At 43.3% G+C, this 17,549-nt stretch overlaps 1 protein-coding gene across 2 annotated transcripts; it reads right to left on the bottom strand.

Moving 5' to 3' along the window:
* Window positions 1–12,100: 12,100 nt before the first annotated feature.
* FAM110D (family with sequence similarity 110 member D) lies at window positions 12,101–16,726 on the bottom strand. Of its 2 annotated transcripts, none has more exons than XM_068265474.1 (2): window positions 16,499–16,726; window positions 12,101–14,240 (listed from the first exon to the last, which is right to left on the bottom strand). In XM_068265474.1, the coding sequence occupies exon 2, from the start codon at window positions 14,146–14,148 to the stop codon at window positions 13,000–13,002; it is 1,149 nt and encodes a 382-aa protein (XP_068121575.1). In that variant the 5' UTR covers window positions 14,149–14,240; window positions 16,499–16,726; the 3' UTR covers window positions 12,101–12,999. The 2 variants fall into 2 exon arrangements, with proteins under 2 accessions (XP_068121575.1, XP_068121576.1); XM_068265475.1 differs by having other exon boundaries at window positions 12,101–14,237.
* Window positions 16,727–17,549: the final 823 nt, after the last annotated feature.

Below are 17,549 nucleotides of genomic sequence, written 5' to 3'. Positions count from 1 at the left end.
AGGTGTTTAGAGTTAATTCATTGATTCAGATGATTAGGTTAATAGCTCGTTTAGAGAACCTTTTCATGATATGCTAATTTTTTGAGATAGGAATTTTGGGTTTTCATGAGCTGTATGCCCAAATCATCAATATTAAAACAATAAAAGGCTTTGAACTACTTCAGTTGTGTGTAATGAATCTAAAATATATGAAAGTCTAATGTTTATCAGTACATTACAGAAAATAACGAACTTTATCACAATATGCTAATTTTTTGAAAAGATCCTGTATATATATAATGAATAAAAGTTCATCTCGGATCCACTTTAAGGTGTCCATTAATGATTCTGTTTTGAAAACGATTGTTCAGGCTCACCAACGGAGGGGAAAATGTTAAGCAACTAAAAGAATAGTTTGGAAATTTGAATTGATAGAACGAATATTTGTTGATTGACACCTGATCCCATTGATCGTTTGGGAGATTGTACCGTTCATGGACACCTTAAGGCCGCGTCTACACTTTACAACGCAGGTGGCTTCCGTTTATAAATCAATATAGTGCACCTGTGTTGCTCTCTTTTGCAGTAATGATCCCAGTTAGCAATAGTGAATGGGACATCACTGTGTTGCAGACATAAAAAGAATGCAGCAGTACATTGCATAACACACTACTGCACAATGGTTATGTTTCCATGTCACCATACGTGGTTCTGCTGAAATATCCACAGAAACACACAGGAACAAGGCCTAAACAGAAGCAAAGTGCCAGTGTTCCCTCTGCTTAGAAGTGCTTTACAGATGGGACACAGTATAAATCAGTAGGACTGACAGAACAATGAGTTGCCAGCTGACCAAACAGGCTACTTTAGCTTGTTTACTGCATGGAAAACTCCAGTGTCCAGCTGACAAGGGGATCTGCTGTGCTTAATTTATGGCCGCAGGCTAATGTATTTTCCTTAAGGAAGCAGCATTCACAATTCTCAGTAATCACAGGTTAATAGAAGCTTCTGAATGGCCCTGATAATCATTATATTAAATGACCATCAGCAAATGGGAGGGGACACTTACAGCTAATAATGCATGCAAGGCGAATAAAACAACAGTAAATTAGGCACCAGGTAGGTTTTATGACTAGTGTAAAGCCCAATCTACATGATACGATTCGATTACGATTTTATTTACGATCCGATTAAATTTGTCATGTCCGATTGGGAAATTCGATTCGATTTAATTCGATTTGCCATTGCAAAATATTGGCAAATCGAATTGAATCGAATCAAATCCCGATCGGACATGTTGGATTTAATTGGATCGTAAATAGAATCGTAATCGAATTGCACAAATAATCGTATCGTGTAGATGGGGCTTGAGACTGACTTTTTTTTTTTTACTTGAGCATCGGCGACTGGCTGCATGGGCACAGGACGTCTACGGAGGACCATTAGAAGCCCCAGGTAAGTTCAATTCTTTTTTTTTTCCCACTCCCCCTTCACAGCATTCCTTTAAAACTCAATAATCCCAAATACCTTGTTTTAAGAAGGCAAAATTATATTCAGCGCTTTTTAGTAGGAAGGCTTTTCGGTCTCTTTTAGATGCTTATACTTTCCTAGTAGTAGCAGTAGAATATTGTTATGGCTTATACTTTCCTAGTAGTAGCAGTAGAATATTGTTATGGTATCATCTTGATTCAAAACTTTTTGCTTATACTTTCCTAGTGATTTTAAGTCACCATGAAGTATCTGGGTACTCTGTTTGTCGAGAGATGGATTTTTAAGGCTCTTATCTGCTGCGCATGATCATGTGTCGCTCCTAGGTCCAATGTAGTCTAAAGCAGGAAGTGATCAGAGCAAATCAAAGCCTTACAAATGTTTATCCTGATCGGATTGATTACATCCTTCTCCATGGGTTCTTCTACACAGGAGCAGCTCCGATGTCAACTAGGACAAAAACAGCGATAACAAGAATACTATTTGTATAGTAAGGAGCTGTAATACTTATGAATTATTTTTGCCTTGTGTGATGACTCTATTGGCCCTTGTCATTGAAAGTGGTAGTGAGGTGAATTTATTTTGCCTGTTTATAAAGGACTAGCAATGTGATTGCAGATAGCCTTGTATTTATCCACCTGCACCATCCATCCCTTTCATACTAACATATTTTTAAAGGGGCCGTGTTCTTTTTATGCAGTGGTGATCAGTTCTTTGATTTCCTACTCTACCTTCCCTAAAGCAGCAATCTGCAGCTCCATTCACTTGAATAGAATCTTGGTTCACATTTGGAGGACATCCATTCACTCAAAAACGGCTGCCGTTGATTTGTGCGTTCAGTCATGGATCACCACTCTTGAAAAGTGGCAATAATCCACACACTGATGGACTGTGTTTGAAATAAACATCCCTACTTTATACTAAAACCAAAGGTGTTCTCCACTTACAAACTGGCAAAGGCTATTTGCCAAACATAAAATGGTAACTAGGCTGATCTATATAAATACAGTGATGTGAAAAACTATTTGCGCCCTTCCTGATTTCTTATTCTTTTGCATGTTTGTCACACTTAAAGAGACACTGAAGCGAGACTAAATCTCGCTTCAGGTCTTATATATAGCAGGGGCACGTGTGCCCCTGCTAAAACGCCGCTATCCCGCGGCTTAACGGGGGTCCCTTCACCCCCAACCCACCCCCCGCAAACCTGGGTCGGAAAAAAGGTCGCTGGACCTGATCTTCCTGGAGGCAGGGCTAACGGCTGCAGCCCTGCCTCCAGTCGCGTCTATCAGACGCGCATCGCCGCCTCTCCCCCGCCCCTCTCAGTGAAGGAAGACTGAGAGGGGCGGGGGAGAGGCGGAGGTACGCGTCTGACAGACACGCATGGGGCAGGGCTGCGGCGGTTAGCCCTGCCCCAACCAGGAAGCGCTCCCCCGCTGCTCGGAGGGGGTTTGGGGGGACAGGGACCCCCGTTAAGCCGCGCTATAGCGGCGTTTTAGCAGGGGCACGCATGCCCCTGCTAGCTATGAGGTCTGAAGCGAGATCTATTCTCGCTTCAGACTCTCTTTAAAGAGATACTGTAGGGGGGTCAGGGGAAAATGAGCTGAACTTACCCGGGGCTTCTAACGGTCCTGTGCTGGCGCAGCCACTCACCGATGCTCCGGCCCCGCCTCCGGTTCACTTCTGGAATTTCAGACTTTGAAGTCTGAAAACCACTGCGCCTGCGTTGCCATGTCCTCGATCCCGCTGATGTCATCAAGAGCGCACAAAGCAGGCCCAGTATGGTCTGTGTCTGCGCAGTACACTCCTGGTGACATCAGCGGGAGCGAGGACACGGGCGTGCAGGCGCAGTGGTTTTCTGACTTTAAAGAGACTCTGTAACCTCAAAAACATCCCCTGGGGGGTACTCACCTCGGGTGGGGGAAGCCTCCGGATCCTAATGAGGCTTCCCACGCCGTCCTCTGTCCCACGGGGGTCTCGCTGCAGCCCTCCGAACAGCCGGCGACAGACCCGACTGTAAAATCAATATTTACCTTTGCTGGCTCCAGCGGGGGCGCTGTGGCTGCTTTCCGCTCCGAAATACACGGAAATACCCGATCTCAGTCGGGTCCGCTCTATTGCGCAGGCGCCGGAAACTTGCGCCTGCGCAGTAGAGCAGACCCGACGACGATCGGGTATTTCCATGTAGTTCGGAGCCGACAGCCGTCAGAGCGCCTGCGCAGGAGCCGGGAAGGTAAATATTGACGTCATCTTTCACGGAGAGCTGCAGCGAGACCCCCGTGGGACAGAGGACAGCCTGGGAAGCCTCATTAGGATCCTGAGGCTTCCCCCACCCGAGGTGAGTACCCCCCAGGGGATCTTTTGATGTTACAGATCCTCTTTAAAGTCAGAAATTCCAGAAGTGAACTGGAGGCGGGGCCGGAGCATCGGTGAGTGGCTGCGCCAACACAGGTAGTCTGCGGGGGACCATTTGAAGCCCCGGGTAAGTTCAGCTCATTTTCCCCCGACACCCCTACAGTATCCCTTTAAATGTTTCTGCTTATCAAAAACCGTTAACTATTAGTCAAAGATAACATAATTGAACACACAATGCAGTTTTAAATGATGTTTATTATTATTTAGTGAGAAAAAAACCTCAAAACCTACATGGCTCTGTGTGAAAAAGAAATTGCCCCCTGAACCTAATAACTGGTTGGGCCACCCTTAGCAGCAATAACTGCAATCATGCGTTTGCGATAACTTGCAACAAGTCTTTTACTTGAGTCTTGCTCTGGAGGAATTTTGGCCCACTCATCTTTGCAGAATTGTTGTAATTCAGCTTTATTTGAGGGTTTTCTAGCATGAACCGCCTTTTTAAGGTCATGCCACAACATCTCAATAGGATTCAGGTCAGGACTTTGACTAGGCCACTCCAAAGTCTTTATTTTGTTTTTCTTCAGCCATTTAGAGGTGGATTTGCTGGTGTGTTTTGGGTCATTGTCCTTCTGCAGCACCCAAGATCGCTTCAGCTTGAGTTGACAAACAGATGGCCGGACATTCTCCTTCAGTATTTTTTGGTAGACAGTAGAATTCATGGTTCCATCAATCACAGCAAGCCTTCCAGGTCCTGAAGCAGCAAAACAACCCTAGACCATCACACTACCACCACCATATTTTACTGTTGGTATGATGTTCTTTTGCTGAAATGCTGTGTTACTTCTACGCCAGATGTAAAAAAGTTCAACTTTTGTCTCGTCGGTCCACAAGGTATTTTCCCAAAAGTCTTGGCAATCATTGGGATGTTTTTTAGCAAAATTGAGACAAGCCTTAATGTTCTTTTTGCTTAAAGGGGCACTACAGCGAAAAAATTGTAAAATTGAAAATAAGTGCAACATATACAAATAAGAAGTACGTTTCTCCCAGAGTAAAATGAGCCATCAATTACTTTTCTCCTATGTTGCTGTCACTTACAGCAGGTAGTAGAAATCTGACAGAAATGACAGGTTTTGGACTAGTCCATCTCTTCATAGGGGATTCTCAGCAAGGCTTTTATTCTTGATAAAGATATTCCCTAGAAAGGATTTAAACAATGATGCTGGCCAGCTTCTCTGCTCGCTACAGTTTTTTGGCAGTTGGACAGAGCAACTGACATTCACTAAGTGCTTTTGAAAATAAATAAATCCCTGAGAATCCCCTATGAAGAGATGGACTAGTCCAAAACCTGTCACTTCCGTCAGATTTCTACCACCTACTGTAAGTGACAGCAACATAGAAGAAAAATAATTTATGGCTCATTTTATTCTGGACAAAACATACTTCGTATTTGTATATGTTTGCACATATTTTACATTTTACAATTTTTCGCTGTAGTGCCCCTTTAAAAGTGGTTTGCGCCTTGGATATCTGCCATGCAGGCCGTTTTTGCCCAGTCTCTTTCTTATGGTGGAGTCGTGAACACTGACCTTAATTGAGGCAAGTGAGGCCTGCAGTTCTTTAGATGTTGTCCTGGGGTCTTTTGTGGCCGTCTCGGATGAGTTTTCTCTGCGCTCTTGGGGTAATTTTGGTTGGCCGGCCACTCCTGGGAAGGTTCATCACTGTTCCATGTTTTTGCCATTTGTGGATAATGGCTATCACTGTGGTTCGCTGGAGTCCCAAAGCTTTAGAAATGGCTTTATAACCTTTACCAGACTGATAGATCTCAATTACTTTTTTTCTTATTTGTTCCTAAATTTCTTTGGATCTTGGCATGATGTCTAGCTTTTGAGGTGCTTTTGGTCTACTTCTCTGTGTCAGATAGCTCCTATTTAAGTGGTTTCTTGATTGAAACAGGTGTGGCAGTAATCAGGCCTGGGGGTGACTACAGAAATTGAACTCAGGTGTTATAAACCACAGTCAGGGCCCGTTTCCACTGTTGCGACGCGATTTCGCCGGCATCCCGACGCTTGTAAAAACGCATGCGGATGCGTTTCCGCATGCGGTTTTACCCGCGATTTCGCGTGCGATTTCACCATGACTCTGCCAGGGCAAAATAACATTGAAAAAGGTGCGAAATCGCACGCAAATCGCGGGTAAAAACGCATGTAAAAAACGCATGCGTTTTTCCTATTAAATACATTAGTGGCGATTCGCATGGATTCCCGACGCAGGCGAATTCTGTGGGTCCCGTCGTGCAGATTTGGCCCGCCGCCAAATCGCTCCCGCACGCCGCACATATGGAAACAGCCCCGGCCACTTCAATGTACCAAGCGAATCCGCATGTCGGCGCCGCATGCGGATTCGCTATGGTGGAAACGAGCCCTCAAGTTATTTTTTAACAAGGGGGGGCAATCACTTTTTCACACAGGGCCATGTAGATTTGGAGTTTTTTTTCTCACTAAATAATAAAAACCATCATTTAAAACTGCATTTTGTGTTCAATTATGTTATCTTTGACTAATAGTTAACGTTTTTTGATGAGCAGAAACATTTAAGTGTGACAAACATGCAAAAGAATAAGAAATCAGGAAGGGGGCAAATAGTTTTTCACATCACTGTATGATAATAGCTGATGAGCTACTTGAACAGGAAGTAGCCCAGAAATGTTTGTATAATTGTACATATGAAGCAATGGGCTTTATTTAGTAAGACTTCGGAGAACAGAAATGATCCAGAACACCTGAATTTATTCAAACTTGTCTGTTATAAGCTGCCAAAAGTGTGCAATCTTTACCTGGGTCATAGTAGAATATAGCACGTCAAACACATCCGCTCATAGAGTGCAAATATTATAGAAAATGCAGCTTGCCCTGCATTTAGTATAAGTAGTTCTTAAGGTGGCCATACACTGGTCGATTTGCCATCAGATTCGACCAACAGATAGATCCCTTTCTGATTGAATCTGATCAGAGAGGGATCGTATGGCCACCTTTACTGCAAACAAATTGTGAATCGATTTCAGCCTGAAACCGATCACCAGCTGTGGAGCTGCCGCTGCTGCCGCCCCCCCCCCCCCTTCCTGCATATATTACCTGCTCCGGCCGGCGCGAGTCCCCTGGTCTCCGCTGTCTTCTTCTCCGCTCCGGGCTCCAGACCGTTCCTGCAGCTACTGAACTTCCTGTCCAGGGGAAGTTTAAGCAGTAGAGGGCGCTCTACTGTTTAAACTTCCTGCCGGGACAGAAAGTTCTGTGTAGCTGCAGCCGGTCCGGAACCCAGCGCGGAAAGAAGACAGCGGGGACCAGGGGACTCGCGCGGGCCGGAACAGGTAATGTATACCCGTTGTATTGCGTCGGGTGTCGGGCATTCGACCGCCGCTATCAACGCACTGCCGACCCGCCGGCGATCGAGAAAAATCTTCCGCACGGACGGATCGACGGGAATCGACAGGAACGATCGATTTAGGACGGAAATCGATCTTTCTGTCAGCGGTGTGCACGGCGATTTCACAGCCGATTCGATCACTGTGATCGAATCGGCCGTATATCGGCTGGAAAATCGTTAGGTGTATGGCCCCCTTTACTGCTGTTGTATGGCTGATGTTTCCAGAACCTTTTGGCAAACCTCATAATAGTCTGCTGCGGCCCAGGCAAGTGCTGTAAATCTTATAGGCAAACAAATTCAGACCAGGGTTCCATTGTTCTCCAGCTTTGTGGTGCAGTAGTAAAATAACCCATATGAGCCCTGTATTAGACTATTAAGACCTAAAATGCTACCAAGTCTCCGAATGGAGCACTGAATTACTGTGAGGCCAACACTATGTGTATGCTGAAGATGTGGGACGCTAGGTGTGAATTAACAAGGATTACGCATGCATATATACAGATGTGACACTGCAGTTTAACCACTTGCCGACCTCTCCATGCCGATTGGCGTGAACACGACGGCAACCCCAGGACCACTCAACGCCAATTGGTGTGAAGTCCTGGGGCGGGGTTTTGCAGGAGATTGCGCACGCCGATGTGCGTGCATCTCCGCTTGAATGACGTAGCTCTGCTCTGTCATCAGTCTTGCAGCGGCGGTCCCCGATAGGGGACAGTTAAACGGTCTATTTACAATGAACAGCGATGCGATCTAGGGCAGCGCTGTACTGGGGGCAGTTGTGTCACTCGGCTGTCCCCTGGGGTGGCACAGTAGCGATTGGCTGTCATAGGCTGATTCCTATGACAACCGATCTCGGTGATTGGCTGGCGGAGGCAGGGAAAAAAACACACAAATAAATGTGTGTGTGCTGAGTTGTACGTCCCTGCAGCTAGCCCTTAAAACTGCAGTGGCCTGAAGTGTAAAAAAATAGCCTGTTCACTAGGAGGGTGTAAGCCTACGGTCCTCAAGTGGTTAAAATCCTGGAATGTTATGCCTGGTGCACAACATACAATTTCCTGTCAGATAGACGGGTCCAATTAATTATTTCTGACAGGTCCGATCTCATGTCCAATAGTTTTTCTGATCGATTTTGCGTCGAAGTCATCAGAAATCAATCAGACCTGTCAGAAATAATCGATTTGACCCGTCTATCTGATGGGAAATTGCATGGTGTGAACCAGGCATTAGGCCCTGAGATCCAACACAACACAAAAGACCATAATAATATAGACTTTATGTGTAGAGACTGACTGGGGCCTGTTTACAAAGAGAAGAAGATGATAGCTTTACTACTTATGGGACAAAGTGGTAGATTCACAAAGCTTACATACTGTATGTTTCACCTTAACTGTAAGAAGAGTTAATACATGAGATGAACAAATAAGAAGAGGTTATTCATGAGATAACCAGATCCTTATGCAGTCACATTTTTTTCTTCTGACTTTTCAACTAGGTGATATTTTTACTCCTTGTCAATAAAATGCCTTTTAAGCCTTCAGCAAGCAAAAAAATACTCAAAATATTTTTGGCAGTACTTTCTAACTACTTTTTGGTATGTTTTTCAATTGCAAAGTGCTGAAAAGTTATTTTAAAGAGAAGATGCTAAGTCATCTCCTAGGAGAAAACTCAGGAGAAAACGTTAATTGCATATGGGCCAAGGAGAGATAAATCATGAGTTAAGTGGAGATAAATAATCAGTTAAAGAGACTCCGTAACAAAAATAGCATCCTGTTTTTTATCATCCTACAAGTTCCAAAAGCTATTCTAATGTGTTCTGGCTAACTGCAGCACCTTATACTATCACTGTCTCTGTAATAAATCAATGTATCTTTCCCCTGTCAGACTTGTCGGCCTGTGTCTGGAAGGCTGCCAAGTTGTTCAGTGTTGTGGTTCTGCTATGAACTCACCCTTTCTGGCCCCTCTCTGCACACTGCCTGTGTGTTATTTAGGATTAGAGCAGCTTCTCTCTTCTCTCTTATCTTTTACAAGCTGGATAAATCGTCCTCTGAGCTGGCTGGGCTTTCACATTCTGAGGAATTACAAACAAGGGCAAAGCTGTTTGCAGGAAGAAAAGAGCAGCCTGAAACTTCAGTGCATGGGGGAAAGAAACACACAAATGATCTCTTGAGATTCAAAAGGAATGCTGTATACAGCCTGCTTGTGTATGGATGTATTTTTCTATGTGTGGACATACTGTACATCAACTTACTTCCTGTTTTGGTGGCCATTTTGTTTGTTTACTAACAAACTTTTTAAAACTGTTTTTCACCACTTTTAATGCGGCGAGGAGCGGCGAAATTGTGACAGAGGGTAATAGGAGATGTCCCCTAACGCACTGGTATGTTTACTTTTGAGCGATTTTAACAATACAGATTTTCTTTAAGTAATTTAAGGAAATGTAAATTGTGAGCTAATAAGTAAGGCGAGATAATGCAACAGAAAAGCTTTGTGAATCAACCCCAAAGGCCCTTCTTCACCAAACTGCAGTAAAGGTGTTGTGCTCACTCAGTTTTACTGGTACTAATGCGGGGGAACAACCCCTGTAAACCCATTAGCGCCATGCGCCTTACTGGGATATTGCACACATTGCTATGGTAATGCGCAGCATAACACACGTTACCATAACAACACATGCGTTACCCACGGTAATGCACGTAGTGCTAATGGGTTTAAGGGCGGTGTTCCCCAGTCTTAAAAAGTTAAATTGCTGTGTGCTTCCTGCGCATGGCATCACAGGGACAAAGTTATAAGATTTCATTTATTTGTAAAAGTATCATAAACCTAAGATTCCTCAGTTTTCACCAGGCAAGAGAGTAACCAGGCAGCTCAGGGTGACCCAAACCACTAGGAATGTATAGGAGGATAAAAGAGACCGAAAAGCCCTCCTACTAATAAGCAATGCTTGGTGAAATTTGCCTTCTTAAAGAGACTCCGTAACAAAAATTGCATCCTGTTTTTTATCATCCTACAAGTTCCAAAAGCTATTCTAATGTGTTCTGGCTTACTGCAGCACTTTGTACTATCACAGTCTCTGTAATAAATTAATGTATCTTTCCCTTGTCAGACTTGTCAGCCTGTGTCTGGAAGGCTGCCAAGTTCTTCAGTGTTGTGGTTCTGCTATGCACTCCCTCCTCAGGGGGGAAAGAAACACACACATGATCTCTTGAGATTCAAAAGGAAGGCTGTATACAGCCTGCTTGTGTATGGATGTATTTTCTATGTGTGGACATACTGTACATCAACCTACTTCCTGTTTTGGTGGCCATTTTGTTTGTTTATAAACAAACTTTTTAAAACTGTTTTTAACCACTTTTAATGCGGCGGGGAGCGGCGAAATTGTGACAGAGGGGAATAGGAGAGGTCCCCTAACGCACTGGTATGTTTACTTTTGTGCGATTTTAACAATACAGATTCTCTTTAAATCAGAAGGAAACTTGCAATATTTCAGCTATAAGTGAACATTTGTGGTTACCCACAATGCACCACTACCGAATATGCAAATTATCTCTTTTCTCCCCTGTAAGCCAGGCTCGCATAGCAAGCCTATAGCTTTACATTTTACACAGCTACATCAACCCCCACCAGGCAAAAGAAATCTCCACATTTAAAAAAGTTTCAGATTTATAAATAGTTTTTTCAGTGAAAATAGAGACATTTTTTTTAATATATTTGCCGTTTCACCATTTCAGTGATGTTAGCCTTGTCCTTTTCTACCATTTCAAACTGTTCCACTTGAGCATCATTTTTCTACTTTGGGGTATTTACGGTACATGACTTTTTTTTATCACCACTCTTTTTCCATGAATCAAAAATATATATTATCTCTGATAACACAACATAAAATAATAAGTGAAAAGTGGAAAAAAATACTTTTTTTGTTTTAAAGTTATTTCTTGCTGTTTTATAAATACTTCATGTAGATTTGGCAGAAATCCTTAATTTTTTAGCATGGTAGGCCGTAGTCTATGCAGAACGTATGAGAGATATTGGTAGGCACATCTGTACATTGTATCCAGTTCTGAGCCACTAAGGCTAAACTTGGACAATGAGCCAATGCCCAGTAACAAGCATGTGGCATAGAAATTATCCATGGCATATGATTTATTGGTTGCTTTATCTCAGATCATATACCATATAATAATGCCACCAAACATTGCAACTGAATCAAACTCAATTGACTCCAATTTGTAAAACGTTCCACACAAAGCTGTTGTTGCGTGAATATGGAAGCTGCCAATGCTGCCTGGGCTTTGGAAGTTTCTGCTGGGTGGGTGTCATGTTCAACCTGTGAGGTCACTGCTTATTAGGTCACTGACTCAAAACAAGCTTGTAGCCTGTGAACTAAGAACCTCTGGCTCCCATGCTTGTTTCAAGCCACTGATTTACTAAACAGAGAGCCATAAAATAAGATTTATAGTAAGGGAACTAGCAGGAATGTAGAGCTAAATGATACCTTTTATTGGCTAAGTAGATGACAGTGGCAAGCTTTCAAGAGAGCTAAGGTCATCTTCCAGCAATGGCTGACAAACTACAACACTCCACTACAGGGAATAAGAAACTACTACCAGTCAGCAACGCCAGCAAATATATTTCTATCGAAACAGTCTGTATGCATGTTGGATTATTATGGCTCTGTACAATTTAACAAGCTGACACATCATTGCATTCCAGCGGTTCTGGAGGTGTGTTTAGCTTCTAAGGGTACAATGGTTAATTTGCATATATTCAGCAGTGGTGCCTGGGAGACATCTCGAGCTCACTCCAACCTGAATTATCGCAAATTCTTTCTGTTTTAGGAAAGCAAATTTTTGTTTTTTATATTTCTATCATGAGGTTTACTTTAAGAAAAAAAATCAGAGCAATTTAACATTTCATAGTAGTGCTGGTCATATCATATTTGGAGCCTGCTCCAAGCAAGATCAAAAGGAAACAAAAGGAGCACATAGACCATTAACCACACCATTAGAAACAATGCCAAATAGGATACATAAAGCAAATAGAGAGAAATTGATGCTATAAGAACATGTTGCCAGATGGAGAAAGATTACAAAGGAACTACCAAAAAGTTATCTATGACAATAACGTGAGAACCTAAAAACAAGCACATGGGCCCTTATCCAATTCACTTTTTCTCCGTAGTTTTTTCCTAGGTGATAATTTTTTCTCTTCTGTTACTTTTCAGCACTCTGCAATTGAAAAAGTACCAAAATGTAGGTGGAAAAATACTATCAAAATTATTCTGAGTATCATCTTGCTTGCTGGTGGCTTAAAGGATATTTTATGATAAGATATGAAAATATAAACTAGGAGAAAAAGTGAATTGGATCAGGCCCACAATCTTTAGCTGCCTGTTTGCAGGAGGTCCTGGGGGCCTCACCTCCATGCAAAGCCAGGTTTTCTGGTGGACTGAAAGGTTTAGAAGAAGGCACTGTGCAATGCTTAATGTGGCAACACTCCAGTGTTAGAACAAGATGTACATAGAGTGTCCTGGAACTCTGCGACTTTCGAGGCATCCTGGAGAAGAAAAGAGTTTTGGAACTGTTGCAACATTTCAGGTCTCCTAAGCAGCTTAATTGATAAATATATTATAAGTTCAAAGTTACCATTTAACACATTTTTAGGTATTTTAGACAAGGGTTTGGTATGATCCAAAAAGTAAGACAAGTTTTCTCTTTGTCATTGTTGATTTTCACAGTGGTTTGTTCAGTGTATGGAAATATGTCATACTGTAGATTCCCTTGGTGTTTGTTTATCGCCATGCTCTCTGTTGGTCTTTGCTCTTTGACAACTGTAGATCCATTTTATAACACGGGCATTCCGCTCAATTACAGATACTGGAGTCTTTTCTTCTTTCTCTTCTTCAGCCAAACCAAACTCACAGCTCACTCTGTCCATGGATTCTAGGCTGCCAAAGGATGCGTCCTCTCCTTTCTGGTACACGTCAAGCAAATTTAGCAAACTACCTTCAAGCCCACAGCTCTCAAAAAAATGTTGTGCTTCAGTGGCAGAGAAAGTCAACTGCTCATTGGCTGGAAGCTGCTGTGGCTGAGGGAGGCTGGGGCTGGTTCTTTGACTAACCATCTGGCTAATCACAAGCTCCTCTCTCCTTTTTTGTAGTCTTGGGGACACTGGTAAATTCTGAGTACATGCTTGAGGCTGAGTTTGTGAAAATCTAGCGCTTCTTCTTAACAATGGTGTCCCTTGGAGAAATCGGATGACAAGCCCAGCTTCTACATTATCATTTTCTTTGCTTGCTAATGCATCATCACGCTTTTGTCTATAAATAATCAGAGAATCCGGTCGGTTCATCCTTCTGCCACTGAATCGCTTCCGGCAGAGTGGGCTGACAGTTGAGGAGTTAGGGGGAGTCTGGGGGTCACTTCCTTGGTTTGATGTGAGGAAACTCTGAGACATAGGTTGTTTCCTGCTGGGAATTAGTGTATGGTCATTGTACGCTTCACTATGATGTTGGTGCCTTTTTATGCTAGGAGAGAAGTTACTGGACTTTGACAAGACTGAGGTTGATTTAGATGTTTGAACTGGTGAATGAGGGCCTGGTTTTACAGATGTTTGCTGAAGATAATGGTCAGTGGCAAAGTCATCTCTTATAGATGCTGATGCTTGTTTTGTAAAGCTAAACTGGCTTGTGGAAGAGTTTCCCGATAATGAATTAGGGCTATAAAGTGATGGGCTCTCCTTCCTTGATAAGATAGGAGAAAAGTGAGTGTTAATGGCTGGGTTCTGCCGGCGGTGTATCACTTGTGGAGATTTCACATATTTGGCTTTGTCAGCCTCTAGTCGATCAGATGCAGTCACTCTCCCAGTGGGTCTGCTCATATATGGAGACACAGGATGAATGACAGGTGTCATTGTAACACTAGGTATGTCAAAGTTGCCAGAGGAGCATGTTGGATGCACTTCAGATCAATATATATGCTGGGCAAAAGTGGACAACATGACTGCTGAAAAAGAGGAGAAATATGTCAGTATTCTGGTTTACAATAACCACACAAAACTCTAAAACTACAGTCATCTTTGGATAGTGCAAAGTAAAGCTATGTATACACACTAGTTTAAACGTGGCTGTGGTGGCAGATAACGCCCGCCTCTGTTGCGAGTGCCCCCCTGATCCCCCTCCAGTGAGTGATACCCCAGGCAGATCAACATGGCCAAGGGCCTTGTTCTGACTCAACCTACTCGCTCTGTGTGCAGCTCCTCATGTGCTGCTCCATCATCCCAAGACCGCCCCCTCACCTTGTATAGCAACATGAAACATTACTAACCTGGAGGCTAGCAACGCATCTGTTCCACGCTGTCGCTAAAAGGAATTGACTCCCATTCAAGGCTTTAGCATCTGCCAGGTTTTTAATGTTATCTGTGTCCCTGTTGAGTTTTTTGACACACTCGCTCTCCTTGTGACACTGACCACTAGGTGTGATGAATTCCAAAATGTCACTGACAATAGGGACACCTATTCCAGTGACACCTGCCAAACATGTGATATCACACTCACAAATTTTGTCGAGAAAAAAAAGTATTGAATCGAGTAAATTTGTTAAACGATATTATGTTGTCCAATAAGATGTGAATATCTTATATTTAATGGTTAAGGGAAAAAAAGAACTATAAATAAGAAGTGAAGAGAAAATGATAGTGTACAGTATTGCACACGTGTACAAACACCCATACACCCCTCCCCCCCCCCCAACACACAGACAAACACAATGTACAATAAAAACGCAAACACTTATAGATATAGAATTCAGAGCCATATACTGTATATGTAAAGCACTTCACTTACATCATCTTCTAACTAACAATTTAACCTTCTAAAAATACAGACATTGGAGACCATCCTTAAAATAGCAAATCTGCAGACGCTTTAACTCCGTTCATGAAGGGGGAAAAAACTAGACCCAGACGAAAACCAGCTAATTATAACTGAGGAGCAGAGATTAGAGAGTAAGGCCCCGTTCACACTTGCGGTTTTGTCAAAACCGCACCGGATGTCCGGACCGCACCGGAGCCGGACCGGACCTGATCCGTACGGTTCCTATCCGGATCCGGTCCGGATCCGGTCCGTTTGCATCCGGTTTCCGTGCGGTGTGAACACGGTTGCGGTCCGGATCCGGTTTCTTAAGGAGATACCATCCTGTAAATACCTGGGGTCTGGGAGGTCAGCAGAAGGGTCTGGGGTCATTGTTGGAGACAGGTGGACGTGTGGAGACCATCCGTGGATACAGAGACTGCAGTTGGGACCATGGATCCAGGCATTTTTTACTCGTAAACCTGGGAATTCTCTCCTTCCTGTTGTTCGCCTCCTCGTTATCAGACATCAGACATGTTGCTGCCAAAACGAGCTCCAGCATGAAATCGCTGCTGCCCCACTCTTTGAACGCTGGGCCCATGTGGTCCCCATCCAAAATGCATAGGAAGTGGGGTAAAACGTCCGGTTTTTGTAGCCAGTGTGTTGTGCGCTCTCCGGCTCTCACTGCTTTGTATTGGCCGGATGGTGCAGTCCGGCTCCGCTCCGGATACGGCTGCCGGAGGAGCCGGACCAAAAAATAGCGCATGTTGGAACGGACGCCGGAGTCCGGATCCGGTCCGGATCCGGTCCGGCTCCGGTCCGGCAGAACGGACGCATGTGAACGGACGCATAGGCTTTCATTGCTATTGCCGTGCGTCCGTTCCGTCCGTTCTGCAAGCGGTCCGGCTCCGGCACGGCGATTCCGGACGGCCACCGCTAATGTGAACCGGGCCTAAGGCAGAAAACACACAATAGTGTGATTTAGCTGAAAGTAAAAGACGAAATATAAGCAAGAACTTTTCTCTCTCCATTACTGTTCCCTGAAATGACTGTACATTTTATTGGACAACAGTGTGTATCAGTAACTGCCTCTTTGGTCATTTTCTCTGTACATCACTTCAGAAGGTCATCATAGAACTATGGAATGATTATAACAATGAGGGTAAGAGGGAAACCAGCTGTAATCTTACTATCATATAAATTAGGTAACATTTACAATGCAAGTGACAAAAGGCATCATGGAGATCCATGTGAGGTACTTATTTGCATTATACAAATAACAGATACAGGTATAATAAAAGATTACAGAAAAAGTGACACAATTAAGTTAGCATTCCAGTTGTATAAGAAAGCTTTTTACATTATTAAATATTTAATGTTGAAACAGTGATTGTGATCAGATGCAGGTCTTACCTCACTGTTGTGCACCTCCTCAACATCCAGGAATGGGGGTGGAATTAGCAGAGAACAGAAGAAGGAGGTATGTGATAACAGCGAGCAAAGGTAGGAGATAGCTGGGGAAGGTCCTTGCTTGTGGGCAGGAGAGAAGGGCATTGGAGATAGCTGGAGGTACTGGCTGAGTGCGTGAGAGGGTGCAATAAGTAAGGAACTGTGTCACAGTGCAATGTAAAGTGTGAATGTGTGCTTGACAAACAAGGAAATCTCCACCCTTTCCAGACAGTCTCCCTTCTCATTATCCGGCTGTTCTGGACATTAACTCCTCATAACCCATCCACGTGTATTTTCCTCTTTCTGTAACTAACCCATCATTGTCCTTTTACTACTCTCACTGCCTTCTGTTAATAACATCAGGTTTAACCACTGCTCACCCTTTATTAACAGCTTTATGTCTCTATATACCTGTGTGTGTTTCTTTTAATGACATCTATTCTAAAATGATTGTACAGTACTGTTTTTGTTGTAAAATTTGGAATTAAAAATACCTTTTGAGTTTAAAAAGAAAATAGCAGTTGTGTTTCCAGGCTGTGCGTGGAGAATGAGTGTAACACAACACTGCATTGTTGTGGGTGAGTTAACAGTTATTGCCCTAACAGATGATTCATGACATCCAACTGCAGATACCAGATGGCAAAGTCTGTTCAGGGTAGGGCAAACAGATGAATAAACACATGCGGGCCAGACAAACCTCCAAGAATGGGTGTTCCTCTTGCTAAGTACAGATTTCCTGGGAAAGGCTGCAGAACTGTGGTCTGTCTGCATATAGCTCAGGTGTTGGAGAAAAGGTTGTCATGTGGTTTTGAGTGATGCTGTCAGTATGTTAAAGGAGAACTCCACCTCTACCACATAAAATCACAGTAATGTATACTTTTGTTCTGAATGCCAGCTGCTGCAGAAACTACTATTATGTAGTTATATGTTAAAAAGTAGTTAGAAGTTGAATATATGTATTATAGAGAATATGGTGTCTGTTACTTAGCAACATATCTGCAAATTTCTGGATTGT

The sequence above is a fragment of the Hyperolius riggenbachi genome, chromosome 2, assembly GCF_040937935.1.
Source record: "Hyperolius riggenbachi isolate aHypRig1 chromosome 2, aHypRig1.pri, whole genome shotgun sequence".
Taxonomy (NCBI): domain Eukaryota; kingdom Metazoa; phylum Chordata; class Amphibia; order Anura; family Hyperoliidae; genus Hyperolius; species Hyperolius riggenbachi.
The sequence above is the reverse complement of the archived record's forward strand: the minus strand, read 5'-3'. Positions and strand labels throughout refer to the sequence as shown.